Genomic DNA, 24609 nt, shown 5'->3' with positions numbered 1-24609 from the left:
AATAAACTTGTGTAATTTTTTATAACTAAAAAAAACATTAGAAGATAAATAAACATCCATTTTCATGTGTATATATAGATAGATATTCTACTCAAAAATATTCAAAAGATGTGAAGAGTATAAAAAAAAAATTATTTACCCGCTCATTTATTTATTAGATATATCTTTATTATTTTCTGTGTAAAACAAATTAATTCAAACTATTTAATAAGGCAATGTTTGAATTGTTCATTTCAAATATTACATTAATAAACTGACCATTGTTACGTATATATATTTTTTCATTAACTGTCTCGTGTCTCTCTTATATTGCCATTTTTGCATTCAATATTTCCATCTCATTATAAACAACGATTTCCCTATTCTTTGCTCTATTCTTAGCAACAAACGCGATGACACAATTTCCTTTAATACGATACTGGAAAAAGACATTAGACACACAAACCATGTTTACACTAAAGAATTAAGTCGAATATCCCCTACATATTTAACCTATTTTTCCACAAAATAAGAGACCAAATGTTATTTTGAGTTTGATCGTTTCCATGGTGACGATAAAAATATTGGTTTCAGCCCCGGCCGTTGGGGATCGATTGTAGAATTAATACACATAGTATGTTTTCATTTCTGTCAATCAACATAAACATAGCTTGAAGGTCGGGAAAAAGAAAACAAATTTTTATCGATGATCAAATCTTATATATCATTTAATCTTAGCTGCATTAAAGAAATTGTCTTATAATTTTTTCCAAGTTAAATGAAGTGATAAGAGAATAAGACGTCCATCGAATCGATTCATTGTCATTGTAATCGAATGAATAAACTTTATTATAAAAGTGTTTTTCTTTATGAGAAACATCGCGAAAAATTCAAATTATCACAGAAAACGACATTCATAAAATATTTTAATATCTATAAAGTTTTTAAAAACATTTTAATCAACAAATCAAAAAGAAAAAAGTTTTTGTATTAAATTTCTTTCAAAAAATATCAATATATCAAACAAAATTTCCCCAAAAATTAAAAATTATAATACTTGATTATCTCTTATACTTAAATATCTCTTAATTATATTATTGTACTATTTAATTATAATATAAAGTGTTAAAAAATTTCTTATTTTTTTATTTTCACTTTTTAATATATTCGTAATTTATTATTTTAAGTATTATGGAATCTTAAAATTAATATATCTAACTTCTAAGTTATGCACCTCTATGAAATCAATATTTTGTTAAATTAATATGTTAATTAATTATCTGGAGCTCTAAAACTATAATTATTTCCAAAACACGCAACTGTATAAATAGTGAGAATTCTAATACATTAAGAAGGGTTTGAATGCAGCAACAAGATTTCAGTCTTGTCAGTAATTACGAGCATGAAGGTGAAAGAACGAAATTGTTCACAATCCTAGTGCGATTTTTTTCTAAAACTTTAATATCTTTCCAGAGATTTTATTGTTTTTCTATTATAACTTTGAATCTATTCTTGATGTATTTATTGTTTTTCTATTATAACTTTGAATCTATTCTTGATGTACAAAAAAGATTGCATCATAAATATTTAATTATTTTTATTATGTTCCCTTAATGTAAGTTCTAATCATATACAATATTTATATCCACTAGTTTCACCGTCATTTTGGAAATAAGCGTCAATTAAACACATGTGCATCTTATAAATAGATCAAGTAACAGAAAAAAATTACACACAACAGAGAATCAAATGGCAGTCAATCCAGTTGCTTAACTGCAGTAATTTTTGTTTCCAGTCTAATATAATTTATATTCCAGAATTCACAGGATTTCTTTGAACAAAAAAATTCGTTTATATTATCTTTTTAATTTTAATTTCTAGTATAAAAAAAAAGAAAGATTATTGTCATCATTCAAACTTCCGTAAATTTTGGCCAGTTTGAGATATTCTCAAATTTAAAAATTATTTATGGAATTGTGTTTCCTTTTTTATCTATCTGAAAACAGTAGGATTAGATCAGAGCCAGTGGCGTGGTTAGGTTAATCAGAATCATAAATGATATTTTCGCACATTATCACCACTCATCATTCGTCGAGTAACAGGTATAAAATGGCGCAACCGCAGTAATAATTTTTTCCCTCTTATTATGTTTGACGTTGAAATGTAATAAAAAAAACATTACTATTTTGTTTCCATGACGCCTGGTGCATCTGCATGATCTTTCTCCTCTGTCAATATGCCATTGACGATAAATCAAAATTGATGCAATAGATTGACAGATTTTTATAAGACATTTTTTAAAAAACTACAACAACTATGCAACATTTCAGTCTTTTCCATTCAGTAATTCCGAAGATGTGTAACAAATTTTTAAAGCACGCACAGTTTGAACATTTTGGATTTTTCTGAGGTTTCGTCTCAATTTAACATATAAATTTACTTGGAGAAATATATCTTTAAAATGATTCAGAAAATTAAATAAATCATTGGATTAGTGGCGTAGAGAAGCAGAAAAAAAGTAAGTCATTATATTTTCTTCCCTTGTAGTCATGCAGAATCTAGTAACTATGCATAGCTTCCAGGAGATGATATCATTTTTTTTTAGCTCTTACATGTTATTTCATGTTTTAAAAATCATATGAGAGGACAAATGTTTTGTCTCGATATCTTTGTGTAAGATTGGTACCCGGGGTATCTATACCCTTTTGCTGCCCGGCTACTATGCACTGCTTTGGATATCACTAAATTAATAACTCAATATTAATATTACATTTTTCTTTTCAAAAATGCCACAGTGATGTAGCGGGAGGGTATCGAAATCGGGAGGATTCAGTTCGAAACACAAAATCATTAAAAATATTTTAAGCAGGCCTAGTGCATCCTAAACATAATGTCGCATACTAAACTGCTTTCTATCCTTGCAGTGCAGAGGCTTGGAGTAGGGGGTGTCGTTACAGTTGTCATCTCCGTCATTTAAAATTAAAAATTAATATAGATCTGGTGCTACGAAGACACAAACTGCGATGGTCATTAAAAAATAACATTATTTTTCATTATGCCAACTCGACAATCATTGTTCCAATATCCCTCATGCATCGGTAGAATGATAGTAATCTTACCTGGTTCTTAAAAAAATAAAAAATAAGATTTCAGAAGAGACAACAAATTTTAGAAAATCACCAATTTCAAAAATAATAAGAAATGTAAAATCCTTTCTCTTAATTTTCTGTTTGAACTCACAAAGAACAGAGACTGATAGTTTGTGGCGCCATCTAGTGAAAGTTTTTGATGTTAATACTTTAAATCTTAATTATGATGAAAAAGTTTTATAAGTGATATAACAACAGTTTCTTAAGTGAATATAAATGAATACTAAAACCATGATTAAGTAAAGAACATTATCCAGTACTAAAGTAAAATAGTAAATCCATAAATCTTACTTCCGTTAAATTTTAATATATTGTTATATTTAATAATACTATAGAATTTCATTTAATTTAAATTCATATTTCTTTCTATTTAAAAAAAACATTTAATGTAAATTAATGGTTTTAAAATTTTAATAAATTCAAATATGGTTTTAATGGTTTCTTTAATTAAAAACTTCATAATTGGTGTTAATTTCCGTTTATAGAAAACTTATCTATGTTATCAGATAGGAATGAAAGAAAAGTTATTACCAAATATTATTTTTATATATCGAGAATGAAGAATCGAACTTTCCTTAACATCAAAGACTTATTTAAGGATAGAAAAATGAATATGATGAACTTTGGTTAGTATTAAAATGTTTTATTGCTTTTTCTCTTAATTCCTTTCCATAAATGAACAAAAAAAATTAAAAGATTGAATTTTAGATGCATATTTCGGAGAATATTTTTGGTTATATCATTTTAGAATATTTAAAATATATAAACGAAAAAAATTGCCAAAATTATACATTTAATATCATTTGGCAAGATTATTCTTAAACAATTGTATTTCACGTCATTTTAAAGATAACTGGAAAGTTCGATGGTAAATTATACAATATTTTATTTTTTATCCATTGAAACTGCCAACGGGACTTTTTTCTTATTTATAGAAATCATAGAGTCAAATTACATGAATTTCTTATTCAGAATGAATATGAGTAATGATTTAATATAAAAAAAACAAAGTATTCTATGTCATTTGAAAATATATAGATTGTAGGAAAATAAATGTGAAATAGGGAATGTGCCCTTTGTGAAATAGAATTTACACGCATTTAATCAAATAAATCTTTTTTTGTTGATTTTAAGATTTATAGATTATGAGCAATAAGAAAGATCTATACTAATCTTTATGCTAAGAAGTTAGAGAAGTGCATAGAGGCAACAGGTGAAATTGCGAAAATAATAGCGCAAAAGGCTCATCAAAATTTATATTTTAATAAAAATATAAATTTTATTAAATTATAAAAAATGTAATTTAACTTAATATAAATTAATTTATTTTAAAAACACTAATTAAAAATGAATTTAATTTTATTTATATTAAATTCACAGAACACTAATTTTTTTTCTTACCAAAAATTAGCCTATTTAAAATATTGCTATATTTATATAATATATGTAAAATTTGGATTAATACGAATGCATGAATGCTTTTTCAAAGTTCAGTGTTCAATGTTTTTTGAGTTATAAAAAAAATTATGTGTGTTTATTACACATAAAACATAATAAATTTTGGAAATTTTAGCAAATTAAAAAAAAAGTTATAATTATTTGAAAAGGTTTTTTTAACTATTTTTTATTACTTTTCACGTTTACATATTTTTATTCTAATTTGAATGCTAACATTAAAAAAAATTGAATAAAGACGAAAGAAAATTAGTTATTCATAAAATTACTTTACCTTCATTTTTTGTTTCGTAAACATTCCATTTCTTATTTTTCTTTCTAAACTCGTTGCAAAGACTGTTAGTTTGTGGCGCCATCTACTGACAACATCTAATATTATACGCTTTAAATTTTAATTTTGGTTCAGTTGGAAATATATAGATGTCGCCATATTCGAACAAGATTTCAGTTATATTGATAAAAATAATTTAATTTGTAATATTTTTTTTTAACTTTATGATGAATATCTGGATATAGAATAATTTTTTTTTTTGGTTTTACGGAAGTGGATTTAAAAAAACATAATCTGTTTAAAAAAATCATTAAAAAAGATACGTTATTGACAAAAAAAGGAATTCTTCGCAATATGAAAATTATGTTTTTCTTTTAACCTAAACGCCAAATACATATTGAAGCAAAAAAATATTATTATGCTTTGATTATTTATTATTTATTAAGTCTTCATTAACAATCAAGAAGTTTACAATGTTTATAACAATGTACATTTCTTTTTTTTTTCTATTTAGTTCATATTTTTAAACTGATTACCATTTCTATCTATACAACTCTAGTACCATAAAATTGTCCGCACTTAAACACATTTCATGTACAATTTCAATGCATTCCTATTTAGTATTTCCTATTCGGTATTTCACTTTATCAACGATTGTGGATTTTGCAGCATACATTTTATTCTTAGGAAGAAATATTTATTCTTAGGAATTCTCGTCCTCGTCATCTGACCGCGGTTCAAAATTACGAGGTCCGTCCCAAAATAGCCCTAGTGTTGCTTCAAACGGGACGTTAATATAACTGAACTTATTCTAAATAGATATCCTATTCCGATTTTTAGTTTTAGTACTTGTTTTACTTATATATATATATATATATATATATATATATATATATATATATATATATATATATATATATATATATATATTGATTCGGGGACGTCTATTTTTACTATAACAAGGTATCAAAACCCTATTTGTGTCATTCACTGACGCCGGTTCTTTATTTATAAATTACTTTTACTATATTTTGTAATAATGCTCAAATTACTTTAGATACTAAGATACCCGAAGGAAAACGAAACATCGATAAGTAAAGAAGACTAAGGAAAACAAACATCTTAAAGAATACAAATTTGATGCTATATAAAACAGAAAAGTTTAAATTAGGGTTATTTAATAAACTGCATGTTTTGCTATACAGTTTCTTATACATACCGAAAATGCTTTAACAAAGATTAAAATCACTTTGACCATTAATTGAAAATGAATTTTCATTAAGTTGATTTGGTAGTGAAATCATTTCGGTTTCGTAGTACTTTAACCACTCTCTTGGAGTCGAAAATCCATTACCTTGCAAAATATAAGTAATAAAATTCATGTGAAATTAGAAATTATAAATATCAATTAAACTTACATTATTTTATTGCACGAATATTTTTTATAAATATTAGGATCTAAATGCTTTTCACGTTTCTTAAAAATGACAATTTATTTCAGGATAAATTACATTTTATATAACCAACAATAAAACTATTTTACCTGAAAAAAATCGAATTTATAATTCTCTGCCAAGTTAAACACACATATATGGTAAATGAGTGCATGAAACACAAGTCATGGTAAATGAGGCCATACAGAATGTATGGGCTCATTTACAACAAAATGAAAGCCAGCACCATACACTATGTGTGTCACTCTTTCTATAAACTATACAAATTTCCTCGTATTTTGAAAAAGCATCAAATACATCATTACCTGAGCTCTCATCACAAGAAAACCTTTCATCCAAATCATCGTTATCAGTAAAAGGAATTCCAAGTGTTAAACAACTAAGTCTTTTTTTTTATTATTATTATTTATTTAGAGCCAGTCAGGCCCATTCCCACAAAACTAAGCCGTTAATCAATCATTATTATGACTGGCTGCTATATTCTTAACTATCCAGCTTTAGCAAAAAGGACAACGGCCAACAAAAGTTCAAAAATGTTGGTAAAAGGCTAGAAATCTTTGCCACCACTTTTTTAATGTCTTTAAATTTTCAGGATTTTGAAATATTTTGTTAAAATCATCACTATCCACAATGAATTTTCATCTAATTTCATTGAGTTCGATTCATTCTGTTATGTAGTACATGTAATATAATCTGTATGCAGTACCGATGCTATTTCCCCACATATAATCCACAATGAATTTTCATCTAATTTCATTGAGTTCGATTCATTCTGTTATGTAGTACATGTAATATAATCTGTATGCAGTACCGATGCTATTTCCCCACATATAATCAACTAGGTTTCTTTTCTTAAATTTATCTCCCAGAATAGTGCTTAGAATATTAAACCATAAGGTCATAATTTTTATTGACTTTCCATTCAATAGTTGTTTTATAGATGTTTAAGCTCGTCATTTGACCATTTTGCCTTTGCAATAATTCTTTTACTTAGTTCAAGCATCTGAAAAAGTAATTGAAAATATTCGAGGAGAATAGATTTATTAGGTTGTTTCTCTACAATGTCTGTGTAAATATTGATAGTGCCATTGCTTCGATAGGTGACGGATATCCTAGTTTACAGCAAGAGAAGAAGATTATTCATACAAATTATGATAAAGGAATTCAGAACAAATAATAATAGAAAGCATATAAATAATAATTATGGCTATAAATTAACGTAGAGTGATAGACAAGAATTTCTGTTTATACACAAAAACCATAAATTATAGGAAATTAGTAAAAATCAATTCTTCTCTAGATGTACTCTGTATGGATCGTTGTATTAAATTGTCAACAGTATTGATGCAGTTCTCACAGTTCCACGCTAAAAGGCAATACGTGTCGGGACTTCTCCGCATTCTATAGTTTCCTTTTCACATAGCATAACAGCATTATACCGTATTTAATTCTGTAATTTGAAAAGGGATTTCTGTTCATTCCCTATAAACCTTAATTTGACAGTTGCGGAAACAACAGACTAGATTATTTGAATAAAAATCTAGAACACTCACTAATAAATATTTAATCCGCATTTGCAAAATCTATCTCCAACCTTTTTTTCTCATAAATATCTTATTAATGATAAAGCAATCGCTTCAAATACATTATTTAAAAAAAAACATAAAATTTTGATGTTTTTTTGGGATTTTAGACGCAAGCGATATTACATAAAGAAAATCATGCGATTATCAACACTTTTCTATACAGGGTTATAAAAAATAATGACACTCGTTACAAATGGCTATAACTAATCAGAAAACAACATTAAGAAAGAAAATTTGGTCATCATATAGATGGAAGATTATTATTATTTGCTTAAAAATCGTAATATGTGAGCTTCCTTGGTCGCACAGGCAAGATTCATGCATTAGTCTGCCTCACTGTGTCATGTGAAACTTCCTCTATAAGTGATTTCATTTTTTTAATTGAATTTCACATGAAAAAGGTGTTAATACAGAGAATACAAAGCATTCTAATGAAGTGAAGATATAAGTATTTTTAGAGGATTTAAATGGCCATAGCTTTATTCTGTACTAAGCCATATAAAGCACATCAATGGTGGCAAATATTTTTCATAGTGTGGAATATGAAATCATGTGATGTCCCAGTCTTACCCAGAGTTACATATACAAACATAGTTTAAAACATCTTTCCTTGTTGAGTTTAAACTCTTTCTTTTATCAATGTTTGTAAGAGAGGTATAGTTATTTGTAAACCATGCAATTGTTTTAAATAAATCTGCGTAGTTGAATGGTGGTCTAAACGTTAAAGATGATTTTTTGCATAAACGTATTTAGTGAATAAAGAAGTTCTTGAAAGGATGCTTTATTAAAATACGAGAATCAAAATATTTTAGGTAATTTGGTATTTTAATTACATTTTTTTTATTTTTCATGTGTAATGAATGTTTAGAAAGTTTCTTTTTCATAATATTCCTAGTGGTTTCATTTTCAAAATGTTAGATGCCTCACGCCTGTTTTTGAAGAAATTATTTTTTAAAAAAAATGTATTAATAGTAATGGGAGTTTAAAGCTTTTTAGTTTCATTTTTTTTTAATTTTCAGTTTTTTAAACCTTTTACAACTCATTCATATAAATATTATGCAACCTGGTGATCATTTTATTTTTGCTACAATTTTGAAACAAATAGTGCTTTTCATATGGAATCAAAATTTAATTGAAATTAATTAATTCACCAACAACCATTCTTAGGACAAATTCAGGACTATTCCACGCCTTGTCATTGAAGTGATGGTTCTCCACTCCATTTCTTAGCCTTTATACTTAAGTTATTATTTCACGAGCATTCCACAGCAGTGTCACTCCAACTTCCTTGTGATTACATTGTTGAAATACGCATCATACTGTCCTTCACGTACTCAAACCTCGCCCCCTTCTCTGAGTCTTCATTCAAAAAGAAGCGATGCAAATAAACATATTAATAAACATGACTGAATATTCAACCTTCCACGCCACCCATGCCAATTTCATACATTTTTTTTATTATTGTTGTTGTTGCTGTTTTTTTTTTTTTTTTTTTTGTCTTGTTTTGTTCGCTTTGATCAGTTTTGAAGTGGTGTCACTCAATTAGTATAGCATGGTATAAATAAACGATTTCATGTATTAAAAATCAAGTAAAATAACAAAAAAGAAATAAACTTAATTAGGCATGTCATTTAGATATTGTGACTTATGGAGAATGAAATGTTTTAAAAATCCGTGTTTACATAAACATTTTTGTTACTTCTATAAATCTTTATTTTTTATTCTTTTATAGTCACTTTCCTTCTATAATTTTACAATAATTTTAATCATATATTTTAAAATTTCATTTTGAATAATATATTCTTTTTTTTCTTGCAGCATGTTACCACAAGACATTCTGGGGGCCGCCACAGGTGTGGGTTTGGCCCTCTTCATTGCCCTCTCTGCCATTATCTGCAAATATTACTCCAGGACCCGCAAGGAGAGGATGATACTCTACTCTCCACCACGAAGACCCTCCCAGGATAGACGCCAGAAACGCCTCATGCACATGCGCGAAGCCAGTGCCATGGCAGCCCTCCCCCCACAGCAACAGGTAAGTGGTTCGGTTGCCCTTAGCAACGCATCACTCAGTTTTCCTAATAAGCTGTAAGTTCTCATTGCAAACTTGGAGCACTGGACACTTTTTTTTTCTAGGACGAAAATGAATGTCTCCTCGAATGCGCTTCAGGGGTTCGTTATTAACAAAACCCGAAACCCCATCATTTATTTGACGAGAAAAAGCTATTCGTTCAGATTGAGCGTGGTAAACGATTGAAGAAAGAAGGTTATTTACATATTTGAGGAAGTATGTTTCCTTTCTGCAAAATGTATGTGATGTTTATCAAACCAAATCACTTTGTACATCTTTTCACAGGGTTGTAAATAAAAAGAACTAGTGGTCCTAGGAACACCAAATCTAGCTTATATGCATTTCAGAGCATTGTGAAAATCCAAAGTCTTTGCAAAATTATAATGAAAAAGGATCGCTGATTATTAGAATACCAAGTTCGGTAATATACCTTACGAATTATTTAGGAAACGCATCTCTTTATAGCGGAAAAGTGCTGTGGTCATATAGTTTATAATATCAATGGTATGCATTTCCAAAAATTTAGGGGAATTTTTCTCTTCAAGAAACAGTAAGCAAATGGAAGAAATGGCAATGATAAAATCAAATCTCAATACAAGACTATAAAACATTGAAGGAAAAACTTCTCTTCTGGGAACTATAGAGAAAAGGGCAAGCAGTACTCATAAAAACACCTAATATCGATTTCTAAAAATTTTTAAGCACAACACTTCAAAGAATTATGGAGAAAAGGAACCGAGGGTCATAACATATTGGATGAGCGCAAGATGGAAGGGAAAAAAAGAAAAAAAATGTTAAAAGAAAGAAAGAGACGACAAACCATCCAGGCATCTCCAGAGAGAATCCTATCGGTGTCAAATCCTACACGACTGTATTCAATTTTTGGTGAAGTAATAAATTAACTTCTCAAAATATTGAGGGAAAACTTCTCTTTGGGCAGAAGAAAGAGAAAAGACAGTTGTGTTCAAAGGAAGACAGAATCTCAGTGGCATGCATTTTAGAATACTAGGAATATACACTTCTTTAGAGAAATATAGAGAAAAGGGTCATAGAAACATAAAACCTTTATTATAGACCTTTAAAAATTGGGCAAACAAAGAACCGGAGAGGACAGCTATCATTATCTATTGAGAAACCAATGGCTAATGATCTTAATAGAATGCATTTCAGAATATTAGAAAAACAATTGACACAGATATAAAGAAAAAAGCTTTAATTCGAGACATATGGTTTTAGCAAATGTATTTCCCCTTTGCCTTACTTTGTAAGCAGCAATAGCTTTTTCTTTTTACCCCTGAAAACATTATAACTTTCATTAAATGACACAATTAGAAGTAATTTAAATTTTTTTAACTTAATTTTGAGAAGTAAATATTTTAATAAGTAAAAAAATTAATAATTATATTTTATTTGATATGGGTGAGTTTTAAGAAAGAATTTAAAACTGATTACTTGGTTATAGTTAATTTTAAATAAGTAAAAATTAAAAAATCTTAATTAGGCTCAGTGCAACCCTCACACATATAAAAGATGTATGCAACAGCTAATGAACAATAAAAAAAATCCATGAAAATAAAAGATTAAAATACGTATTTATTAGGGATGTTATTTCCATATTTCTTTATGAAAAATATAATACAATAGTTAATTAATCTTAATTGGCCATTTTTTCTTATTTATTTTCAAATTTTGTTTGTGGAAAATTTTTCTGTCGTAAAAAATCAATTTAAATCATACTTTCAACCTCTTCTGTTGTGTATAGTAACTTCTTTTCTTCTCAGTATATGTAGTGTAAGCTCACTTTTTTTAATGTACATAAGCATCAATACAAGAAAATTGTACTGATTTAAAATCCATTGGTTTGGAAGTTTTCTTCCTTTCGAAGAAGGTTAGTATTCCCTTGAAGATAGTAAGATCTAAGAAGGAAAAGGCTTTAAGTTGGTAATGGATTCTATATGATTGAAGCAAATGAATGATTATAATTATACATTGAAAAAAAAGTAGTGGATGCAGTAGTTGCGCAGTCCTTATGCACCAGCCACATCGGTTTATATGCTTTATTTAAATGAGCAATAAGGTAATTTTAAAAATTCTTGATAATTGCATATAATTATATAAAATTCATAATTTGTATTAGAACTGTGAATGCATTGTACATTAAAAGTGGTAACGATCTATATAAGCATTAAAAAATCACACACTGTTTCTCACGTTCAAGTAACAAATAAGCAATCCTTTATTATAAGGTAAACATAAAATTAAATTGGTAATTCTCTAAAAAATTTAAAAACAGTGCGTGAAGAGTGGTATGTGCCACCAGTGGTATACATCACCATAATTTGTGCTTGTAAAACGACCGAACTTTTTTTTTTTTTTTTGTGATTTTCCAATATTTCAGCATTTAGCTCTATTGCATATGCCATTTCAATCTTTCATTATTACACGAAGATAATTGAATTCAATTTATACTTGAGAATGGTCGATAACAAAAACTTAATTAGCTCCCAATTAATTAAATAAAAAAAATTAGATTAAAATAATTAACTTATAAATTACCTGAAATTTAAGAATTATCTTCTGGAAAAAGACAGCGCAAGGTCATTGGATTATGTCTCTTTTTATTTTCGTTAAGTTGAATGTTATTAAGAAATAAATTTCCGTAAATATAAGCCAAACAAAAAAAAAAAATAAGAAAAGAAAATTTTTTGTTTGCATGTGGTTTGCAAAAATTTAATTGAGCATGTGGGATAATTAAATACAATAAAAGTCATGTAAAAATAATTAAGTATATGGAACGAAACCAGAAAAATTATATTCTGAAAACAACAACTCTTTCTAACTTGAAGGAATATTTTTCTTGGATTTTCTATATTTTATATTCTCTTATTTTATGCTCAAATATATGTGTGCATAAGTCATGTGTGAATGCAGTTTCAAATAAAAAATATCGAATTAGAAATGCATATTACCATTAATAATAAAGAAGAATGTGTGTGTGTGTGTGTGTGTGTGTGTGTGTGTGTGTGTGTGTGTGTGTGTGTGTGTGTGTGTGTGTGTGTGTGTGTGTGTGTGTGTGTGTGTGTGTGTGTGCACTCTATAAGATAGATATTTTTGTTTTTCGCATAAATATACTTTGAAGGTGGAAATATGTACCTCAAAGCGATTTTTTTTTCAGAAATTTTAATTAATTAAAAAAATTAAGCTAAATTTTCCCATTTTTCCTCTTCTACTGAAAATATTTTAACATAAAAAATGAATTTTATATCCTCTGAAAATTCGAAAGATGGCTTTTTTTTTTTAACTATACCAGATTCATTGCTGTACATTTTGTCTATTTTTAACTAATTTTATAAATATTTTAATCTTTATTTTGCACAAATATATTTCTTTATTATAAAGAAACTCAAATTATTTTCATTATTGCCATAATTAATGCATTCTATTTTTTTTATTACTGATAATAAAAGTATAAGTATAAAAAGCAAAGCCCGCCTTAATCTAAACAGTACGGAATGATGAAGGTATAAAAATATGGCTTGTTTTTTCATGATGAAAAGTTAGTTTAAAGTATGATTTAACTTTTAATTTTTGTTGCACTCACAAGTTAAGTTTGACTTCAGAAATAAGCTATTTTCAAATTTTTCTTAAGGTGCAGCCATTTTAATATAGTTTCAGCGTGTAATTTTTACATGAGCTGTAATTTAATCACTCCTTTTTCAAATCGAGTTTCAAATTTTAAGGGAATTAACAGAAAATTAGAGGAGTACATCTCGCAATAAATAAAAAAAATGTAAGGCTTCTAAAATAATATAAATTACATGCCTATCAAACTATGAAGTTTAAAAATTCCTTTCTGAGGAAACCATTAAAACCAGTATACATAAATATTTAATTAAAGATTTTTAGCAATCATTTTTTCCAGGAAATAAACTAGTAGCTATTGGCGATAAATGACATATAAATAGATTCGAATCAAAATAAGTTATTGAAAAACAGGAAAAAGTTTATTTACATATTCTGAAAGGTTCTTTCACTTACGTGTACAAAAAATGTTGTGAACATGCGATCAATGTATTTATCTGTTATACTGTTTTGGTTGTATATGGTTTCCAAATTCAAGGATATATTTAAGCGTTATCAAAAATCGTATTACGTTACAAATGCTTTTAATGCTGTCATATCATTTGATACTATCTCTGGTTGTTTACAAAAGTATTTTTTTTTCCTTTCATACAGCATTCACAGCATTAAATGACTGACTAGTTGGCTTTCTCTTGGGCAAAATATATTAAATTTAAACATCTGAAGCGCAGAGGCAATTGCATATATCCAAGCAAAATGGCTGTTTATAAAACATTCTATCAGAAAACGGAAAACAGTAGTGAAAATATGTTTTTAATTAATCGCCAGCCATTTTCATCCTTTGGCAACTTTAACATTGCTGTTACATAATAATTTATTATATGCTTAAATTAATAAAAAAAGGGGTTTTAAAGTGAATCTGCAGGCAATTTTTTTCTTCGTTTGCTCGAGTGTAATTTTATGACAGTTCCTCTTGAAATTTTGAGGAAATAATTAAAATGAAAATATAAATTGTTTACTGTTGAACATAAAATATCAGTGAAACAGTGAAGAACTGCACCTGTTTTAAATGAAATAAAAGCTTTCTTGCCGATTTCATAGGATTTTGAAACACTCATTGTTACTTGCAAATCAACGTATCTTCGGAACATAACTGCGCAATAGTGATTGATATTCATCATCTATGAACAGGCGAGATTTGAGAGATAATGTAGATCAATAATGTTCATTATTAGATTATTCTTCTATTTATGGACTTAAATGATCCCCCTATAATAATGGGGAACATCTGTTTCAGAATTGTTATTAATGAATTTTATTACCAACTTGCTTGTTATCTATTATCAGAAACTATTTGTAGCATTTTGGTAGATATGATAATGAAGATGTTATACACGGTATAGAGTAATGATATCGAATCACAATTAGGTGCATATCATACAGGGGACCATCTTCAAATTACACGCTTTGTAATATCTTCACAAAGAAAATTCTAATGATGAATTTTGTCAATTTTTTCAAAATTAATTATTGGATTATAAATAGCTTTCCATAGAGCGGGTTGGAATTGGCTGATTTTTTTGTTATTGTTGTTGTTGATAAATTGTACTAATTTAGGGACAGTTGACAATAGTAAACTTGAAATGGTGATCCTTTATTGGCTGTGTAATTTAAAAATGTCTTTTAAAATGACCTGAATTGTTATCAGTTTTAACTCAGTAGTACGTCGAAACCTAAAAATATTTATATCTTACTTAGATAACGTAGTACACCGTAGGTTAAGTTGCTTAAAACTATAGATTCCATAAAATTGAATAATTTTCCTTTTAATGATTGACTTTCTTTATATACATTTATAACTATGATGTGTTCATTTAGATCAGTTACTCAAAAATGCAATAGGAGCATATGCAAAATTATTTATGTTCGTGTAGTGTAACATTTTGCATTTTTATATAAATTTGAGCTATAACAGAATATAACAATAATTATTTCTATAAACTAACAGCCTCCTTGGAAGTTTTTCGCTTCATTATCCTCGTCGTTTCACATGAAAATTTTGAATCTTGGGTAAGATTGGGAACACATGATCTCATATTTTTATTTTTAGAGTTCAGCACCTGGGTGTTTTGTTCTTTGTAGTGTAATGAGTTTGAGTTTAGTTATATTAATGCCCCGTTGTAAAACAACACTAGGGCTATTTTGGGACGGACCTCGTAATTTTGAACCGCAGTTAAATGACGAGGACGACACTTGAGCTGGCACCCTTCTCTCCACATTACACCAGAGGGAGGACGTTTGGCCCTGGCGGATTTAACATGCAACAAACCCCCTTACACGGCGGATCTTCGGTGGAATCGATTCAAGAACCTGAAACCCTACGCCTGAAGAGCCGAGATCTTACCACCAAGCCACCGCGTCCCTATAGCGCAACGTACAAAACGGAGCAAGCATTTTAGACAATTTTTTCGATAGATCGAAATCAAGATTCGACAGAAATCTACAATTTCAATAACATACCAAATTTCGCTTATCTGAATTCGTTGCATTTTTTTAGTTATCGCTTTATATGCATACGAATTGACAGATGGTCAACTCAAGGACGAATTCGACCTGAATTCAAAAATGATTCTACATTTTACACTCTAAAATTGTGTATACAAATTCATTCATAGGAAATCATTTAACTGGCTATCCGAGTACAATTGAATGCGATAGCTCAAAAACATGATTACTTTATTAAATTAAACTTCGCCAGGGGTTTTAGCATTTAAGCTGTAGATACTTTCTAAATTTAATGTGAGACTCGTCAAAGGGTTGATCGTCTGCTGATCAGTATTTTCGCTCGCATATAAACCCCATAATTCAAAAGGAAAAATAAATGTATTTAAATATGATTGTGTTATTACAATTACAATTCTGCGTCAAATTTTAATGTCAATGTGTCAAAAAATGCCTCCCAAATACATAAGCGGTTTTCTATATTATGAAGTACAAAAATATCATCTGCTAACTCTGAAAAATTGATTCTGAAAGTTCAAGGTCCACAAATTTATGCAAGGGGTATGAAAGAAGGCACATTTATTATAGATTAAGCAATTAAGTATAAAAGAGATCACTGAAACTGATATTAATCCTTATCAAGATATCAAGACTTATCTCTGAATATCAGAAATCTCTTAAAAGAAATCATGTCTTATTTAGCCTAGAGTATTTTGCAAACGTTTTCCATTCACTAAAAATACAAAATAAATATATGTAGGATCGTGTCCTCAATCGAAAGAAGACTACACGTTTGTCTTTTCCATATTTTAATAAACGAACACAGGACTACACGAACATTAAGCAAAAGAACAAAAGTATAGGGTTGGTTGCAGTTCAGGCGAACATAGCATGGCTGTTATCCTTCAACTTCGAAGCTCACACACTCTCGCACCAAGTGTCTCTCTTCTGCCGTTTGCCTCACTTATACTTCTAGTTGGAACACTACTGCCATCTGCCGGCGAGGTAGAGGGAGTAGCATAGGGGCTCATACTACATATATAAACATATTAATGTTATATATAATTGTAAGAACCGACATTATTCATATTCTTTTAAAGTTCGAGTCACAGCTAGGCGAAAGAATACGTAATGGCACATTTCTATTAATCTTTAATTCAAAAAATAGTTCGATTTCATTATTTTTGAAATCTTATTAGTTTTTCATTAATTAGTTGGTTCATTTTTTCATGGAAATTTAATTAGTTGGTTCATTTTGAACAGTTTTTATAGCCAACTAATTTCATTCAATTCATATTTTTGTTGCATAATTTTGAATGTTTCTAATTAATTAAATATCTTTCATAAAATTTAAAATCACATAAACTCACTAAATTTTGGGATGAAAAATAAATTATGTCATTTTGTTAAATTATTTCATAAATGTTTGAAATATTACTATATAGTGAAGGTCAATTTTAGTGCTTAATTTTATTAAATAAAACAAAAAATAGTTTTGATTTTATAAATTTATATATGTAAATATGTAACATTTCTTTTTATACAAACATAAATAGGAAGAATTTAAATTTTTATTCTATTATATTTTAATATTATAGCATTAGTTAATTTTGTTACTTTAATACTGAATCATTTCTTTTGATTAATTTCATAAAAATAAGATACTTCATCCAATAAATATTCCTTTTTTTATATCTCCTAGTTTACGAAATAAATATTCAGTTTAAATTTTTATTTTACTAACAGCTGATAAAAATCTGATTACAGTTTATAAATATTTATCACTATAAATATATTCTTTTATACTGGATTTCCATTTCTTCTTCCTTTAGTTCATAACGTTTTCAGTTTTAAAAAAAAACTTTGAAATCAACCAGTTGTACCTTTTTTATTGAAAATGATTTCCAAAATTTGTATACGATATAAAATTTTTAGTTAAATCTCAATTTATTATATTGTAGCATTCCTATTTATAAATATAATTCTATTATGCACTTTTTTATTAATTGAATATATTGCAGAAAGTAATAGCTACTTATTCAATAATAATATCCAAAGAAATTTTGCTTTAAAAAAATCCGTTTTTCTTTTTACTGCAATGTTGGAGACGAGTTTAACCCTTATCGTGGCCAGATTGCTTTTTTGAAGAAAAGCAAAAAAAAAAAAAATGTATATAGGTAGCTTCTTTGCGCTATAAAAACCATCAAAAAATAAATGTAAAAAAATCGCGTAATGAAAATCGTTTAATAAAGCAAAGTTACAAATTATTTTATAGTGGTAGTATATTTTTATAAAGTTGTATGTATGGTATACTATACAAAATGAACATAAGGGTTAAAACGGGATCTGACTTTCAAACTCATGCATCGCTGTAAAATTTATCACCTGGGCGCAAAATTAAATCTAGCCCCAATATTGACCGCAAAGCGCACCAACCAGTCAAGGTACCTGAGCACTTCCTAGATCTTGATATTTATTTCTTTTTCAAGAGTGTGCGCCGTTGTGATGTCTGGGACCCACCTCCTTTCCTCAAGCAAAGGAAAGTTTTGAATGTCAAGGGCACTCCGGTATTCATCCGGGGTGGCGCTATTTTTAGCCCTATCGCAAATCCGGATTTCGGAAAAGCCTTGACCGAAAATCACATTATCACGGATAATGGATCCCCACCAAGCTTGTCCACTACGTGAGAAAACTATTTGATAATCTAAGCACCACTCACAAAAATATCGGCTGCATTACAATAGTGGGGTAAAGGCATCGCCTAATCTGATTGTTGTAGTCAATGCATAAAAGTTAACCAGAAGTACAAGGGTAGTTCTTTGCATTCTTAGTGATTTTCCATATACATTTTAATCGTATCTCACATCTAGTATATTATTACTCCAAGCTTTTAATTTCTCTCAAGACTGATTTTTGTAATTTAAAAAATTTTCAACTAAATATATTTTTATATAACTTACATGCATTTTATATGTGATTAAAATTAGCAATTTATTTTGAATTTTTAAAAAGATTCTTATTTTTTTGTATTGTTTTAAATTATACATCCAATCAATGTTTTGCATAACAAGAATTAAAAACAACGATCAAATTTAGTTTTCGAAACCACAGCATATAATCATAATAACATTTCAACAAGAAATAAATTGGTTGCAGCTCAAGGCAGTAATTTATATTCATGTGATACACATCAAATATTCGGTGGCAGATAATGTTTTGAATACCTGCGAATTCCAAAACTAAATTGTTGGAAAATAAATAATAAATAAATAAATAAGGTTTTCCGAGCACTGCAGTTCCTACTTGTAGTTAAGTGATATATATATATATATAATATGCAAATATGTTTTTGAAGGGACTATTACGACACGCAAATTAATTGCATTATTTTATTAAATTTATTTATTTAATTTTATTTGTTATCTTAATCTTCATCTCTAAAGTGGCATATAGCATCGATTGAGAATCAATAATCTAAGTTTTCCTTCTTTCAATTCATGCAGTAAAATACAGGAAGGGAAAACGATTGTCAGGCCTGTAATATGTTAGGTAAATTCGTTTTACATTGGAACATATAATGCAAAATTCAAATAGAAACATATTTTTTTTTTAATTCTAAGCTATTTATACATTTTATCCATACATGAGATGGACAAATTTTTATATATTCAAAATTGTTAAAATTACAAATTTTGGGTAGCATCTTAATGAGTATTTTATTAAACTCTAAATATTTATTTTTTGAATAATAATATATTAATATTCATGCACCAAAGTTTTATAATCATAAATGATGAACAACAATACAATCAAATTTTGATGAGTGTATGTCATTTTTTTTTTTTGCTTCAACAATATATTTATATTTACCTATATAAAATATTGCAGTATCTTTTATGATGACTGAAAAAATGCCAGAATTTGTACACATAGCCTAATTTGCAAAAAAATAAAAATAAATAAATAGTGATTGAGACATGATTGCTATAAATAAAGTTCTCTAAAATAAATAATATTATAATAAAAAGCTACATTTGAGATTCAGTAAGAATTTGAACGAAACATTGTGGTAGAATTTTATTTGATTATCTTAAAGCCTTTTAAAAACGAGATTTTTCGAAATCCAAACAAATAAAAATTTGCTGTTTTCTAGGGAAAAAAATAAAGATTTTATTATTAAACAAAAAAAATTGAATCTTCTAATATCTTAGCATTCACAGTTTTTGTAAGTCAAAACTTCCTTGACTTAATTTTTTTTTTAAAAAATTTGATTTCTTTTAGCTTTTTTTTATTTTTATTTTTTTTATAATTTTGATTTTGGTTGTACTTATCGTCTTGATTTCTTAGTTCACTCAAAACTAATTTCTTTGTAGCTTTTTTTTATCGTTTTAGTTCAGGTTTTATATTAATATAATTAAATACGAGTAACAGCTCCATATTACCTGAGTTCGATAGCAAAACTGCAATCTTAGTACTTAACAACAATGCTTAGAGTTGAACAAGCGTTTCTTTAGATAAAATATTCCACAGAACATTGTTGAATGGCCCAACAAGTTTTTTGAGTCAGGCCGTGTGAAAATCGTTTTCATAAAAAATCTGTGTTTGTATACGAATGATTTACTTGCATTATTCTAGAAAAAAATGAATTAATCTTAACCCTTCCAAGGGCCTTGAGAAGTATGCTTCCCACCAAATTTATCTATCTTTGAATGAAATTATGTAGATTGGGATACGTTCTGACGCATTTTTCAATAAGACAGAAAGAACTTAGAGCTTCAGTTCCTTATCTCGCACAAAATGCCGTCTTTTGATTTTCTGCTTAATTATTAATTAACCAAATTAATTAACTTTATCTAATAAGTTAAATTAATTAAATTTACCAAATTAATTAAATTTATTAAAATATATTTATCTAATACGTTAAATGAATCCCTTTTCTTAAGCCAATCTCAACTTTAAAATATTCTAATATACCATAACTAGAAAAAAATGACCCTTTAAAGGGTTAACCAGCAAGGTTTTCTCTCCTACTTTATACTATAGGAATAAGTTGTAATATAAAATAAATAATCAATTCCAGTTTTTCATTTTTCTAACTTTTTCAAAACTTTAATTTGAAAAAATTATTTTATAATAATATGTTTTAAAGTTATTTTGGTGAATAAACTATACATTTTGTACTGTAATGCACAATACACTAAGAAGGAAAATACCAATTAAATATTTCTTAGCGAAGACTGAAGGGTTTAAATAATTTCACTTAAATTGCTTCAATTCTCAATAAGAATAAATTGAAGAATGGAAACCCTCAAAATAGCAATCACTTTTTAATTATGATTTTTCATCCTCCCATATCTTATCAAAAATTTCCTTCAACAACAACAACAACAGTATTTTTTACTCCTCGGAGCAGACAACAAAAGCAGCTCCCCTTCCGAACAAAGTAACTGTTTCTGTGTTTGATTGTTCCTTTTGGCATGCCGGTCACGTGATACGCCGTGGAACACCTTTCTTTGTCTGAGGTTATTCCCTCCGGAGGGCTCATTGTCATGGAAGCTGCAGAAATCAGAAAGGAACGCCCACTCATCAGACAGCCGTGATTCGAGCGATGATGGAATTAATCTTCGGAATATTTGAAACACTTATTATGAAACGCCGCTGGTAATGAATAAGTCATGTGTATGTGTGAACAATAAGAGGTCCCCTATTTCTTTAATAAAAGAGGAGGTTAAAAGTTATTCTTATTTTAATACAGACTGATGTTAAGAGGAAAGAAAATGAGAAGCAAATATGAAATTGAAATGCCTTATCCTCTTGCCAATGCATTTAATTGAAAAGGTAATTGATTCTTAGATCGACTTTCCGAAAGCGGGGAACAGATTCATCGATCCAGGATGAGAACCACACTGGTTACTCCGCCCCACCTAAAGGTATTCCGATTAAATTTGTATGACCGGATCGCCTCAAAAGCATTGGAGGTGGAATTAAGGTCGAGTCCAAAAGACCATCACCAGTACCATTCAAGTACAGTCATCGATAGGAGGTAGTCGACCCCCACCATTTCTGTACCTACCAGGGTAACGAGAATTACCCACCATACCGTATGCTTCTCATCCTCATTTCTGAAATGCCCCCCCCCCGGTGGGAGATGGTTAATTTGAAAAATTGCGTAGGTCAGGCAAAAAGCTAGTTGCCCTATTTCATAAATATTTTCGATGGAAGTTTATTTTGATGAAACTTTGTGACCACACATTTATCTGTACCGTGTGATACACCGACGTAGTTTCAAGTGACAATTTTAGTTTGTCTGATTTTCAGTCGCAGACAAATCTCGGCATCTGGAAGTGGCATCTAAATTGGACTGTTTCCAGTGATTTGTTTTATGGGGGCTAAAAAGTATAAGTGCACTAAAAATTATGGGCAGTTGCTTGAAGCGAATATTGAAAATGTAAAACCCCTTCAAAATGTCGAGTAGTGAAATAATAAGTGGAACAACAAGTGCTTGAGAATAGATATTGACGATTCTGAGCTCGAAGAAAAACCATCAATTGCTACAAATTTTTAGACAGCTGCTCGCATGAATGATATTCATTTGGATTTGTTTGCAGACTGCATCGAAAACGAGTGTTACTCCTCGGCAATGTTTAAATATAAAACAGATAATTACGTCGAAAAATATATATTACATAAAACCGTAGGATACAAATAAAGTTATTAAAAATTTCTATCCTGTTTTATTCTCTTAGCATTGCAACTAACTTTTTAACTGATCATGGTCTTATTTTCAAAGACAATGTTGGGTATATAGAGAGGAGGAGGACTCGTGGGCTAGTGCTTTACACCTGGGCCAGGCTCAGTAAATCATTTGCTTGAAGAATTACCTATATAAGATGAAGAGATGAAATGGTGACTTCAGTTGATTTTTTAATAAAACAATATTATAAACCTTCTAAGAATTGCGACGTGCAATTGACCTCGTCACTCAGAAAACGCGGCATTCTACAGGATAAATCGTTCGATCTAGAACTACTAAATAGTTATTTATTGGGTAGTAAGAACTCAAAAAAGAAAAAAAAACTTTATGTTAATTAGATTATTAATTAATGAAAAATTTATCGAAATTTAAAATTTTTTTCTTAATAGTTTATAATTATATTATTTTACAAAAATTGCATTCACATCACATTGACATTAAATGTTTTAGAGCTTTTGAAATGTTTCCTTTCAGTTTACTAAGTTTAACAAAATTAACTTTAAAGACAATTTGAAACAACGATTTTTATTACTTTAATGAAATCCACAATAACATTATTGTATTTAAACTCAAAGTAGCATAAAGAACAAAAACATTTGTGTCCGCAGAATGAAAGGAAAAATTAAAAACTATATTATTTTTATTTTCATTGAGAGTGAAATGATTTACAATCTGGATAACTATAATTACTTTGATGGAAAGTATATAGAGATTTCTTTAAGGTCGTTCGCACTTAGAAGTAATTGCGGCTTTTATCTGCAATTATTAATATGTAAAAAAGAGTGGAAAACTTGATGCATTTTTCTTTATTTTTTATGCCATTGGAAAATTTATTTTTAGAAATTTAATTTAAAAATTGCTCTATTTTTAGATTAACTTATGTTAACTAATGGCTCCATAAAAAGAGAAAATAAACTCTTTTTTTTTTTCTTTTTTTTTTAGTTGTCGTTATATTCTTTTTTTCTCCACTCGAATAAGAAATTTCTGCTTAGATTTTAGATTTAGATTTTTTTCTATATAGATTTCTAAACTTTGTTACATAATAACTGTAGAATAATTTGTAAGTTAAAACAAATGATTAACAAGTAAGTCTAAAGAAAAATATAGATGGAGTAAAAATCTTGGAGAAAAAATGGAGCTCGATATTGCTAAAACTAGCTATATATAGCTAAATCAATTCTTTAAAAAAACTGAGAATTTGCAATCCATTGCGCCTAGTAGGTTGAATAGCATTTTCAAACTACGACAGTTAATTTAAACTCTCACCGAATAAACTAATTACCGAATAAGCTAATTTTTGAATAATACGTTTAATTATGATGGATAAAAGTAATTGCCGAGAAATTTATTACTATTAATTTTTAACAATCTTTATGATATGAATTGAAATTAAAAGCAATCTAACAGACTTTTTAAATATATAACTATCTCAAATCTTATTTGTGGCACAAGCTAAATCAGTTGTTAAATTTAAAGTAAATGAAGGAATACATTAAATAAATAATGAATAAAAATAGTGTTTATGTATGTTAAATTAAGAAATATTTTGGTTTCTTATATTAGATTAATAAATAATCTTCATACACTTTATTTTTGAAGTAAAAAACATATTTAATACTTTTTTTTATTTAAATGATGTTGTTTGTAAAATTCTAATTGTTTAACGCGAACTTTAAAATAAAATTTATGTATTAAATCCATTTGAGTTTAATTTTTTTGAATAATTGATATTCCTATTGACAATATAAATTTCAAATAAATCTATCAAGTCACAGTTGATTTTTTTTCAAAAATATTTTTTTTTTC

The 24609-nt window shown here is 28.2% G+C and overlaps 1 protein-coding gene across 2 annotated transcripts in view; it reads left to right on the top strand.

Annotated features, from left to right (window-relative positions):
* LOC129962744 (synaptotagmin-1-like) overlaps positions 1–24609 on the top strand; it is a 267950-nt gene that overhangs the window by 178710 nt on the left and 64631 nt on the right. The window contains exons 1-2 of one of the 2 annotated variants that reach the window (XM_056076726.1): positions 2371–2497; positions 9713–9929. In XM_056076726.1, coding sequence (XP_055932701.1) covers positions 9714–9929 — 216 coding nt within the window. In that variant the 5' untranslated portion in view covers positions 2371–2497; position 9713. Of the gene's footprint in view, positions 1–2370; positions 2498–9712; positions 9930–24609 lie in introns of those variants that run through there. The other variant, XM_056076727.1, reaches the window with a different exon arrangement.

This window comes from Argiope bruennichi, chromosome 3 (assembly GCF_947563725.1).
Source record: "Argiope bruennichi chromosome 3, qqArgBrue1.1, whole genome shotgun sequence".
Classification (NCBI taxonomy): Eukaryota; Metazoa; Arthropoda; class Arachnida; order Araneae; family Araneidae; genus Argiope; species Argiope bruennichi.
This window is presented reverse-complemented; position numbering and strand designations above follow the sequence as displayed.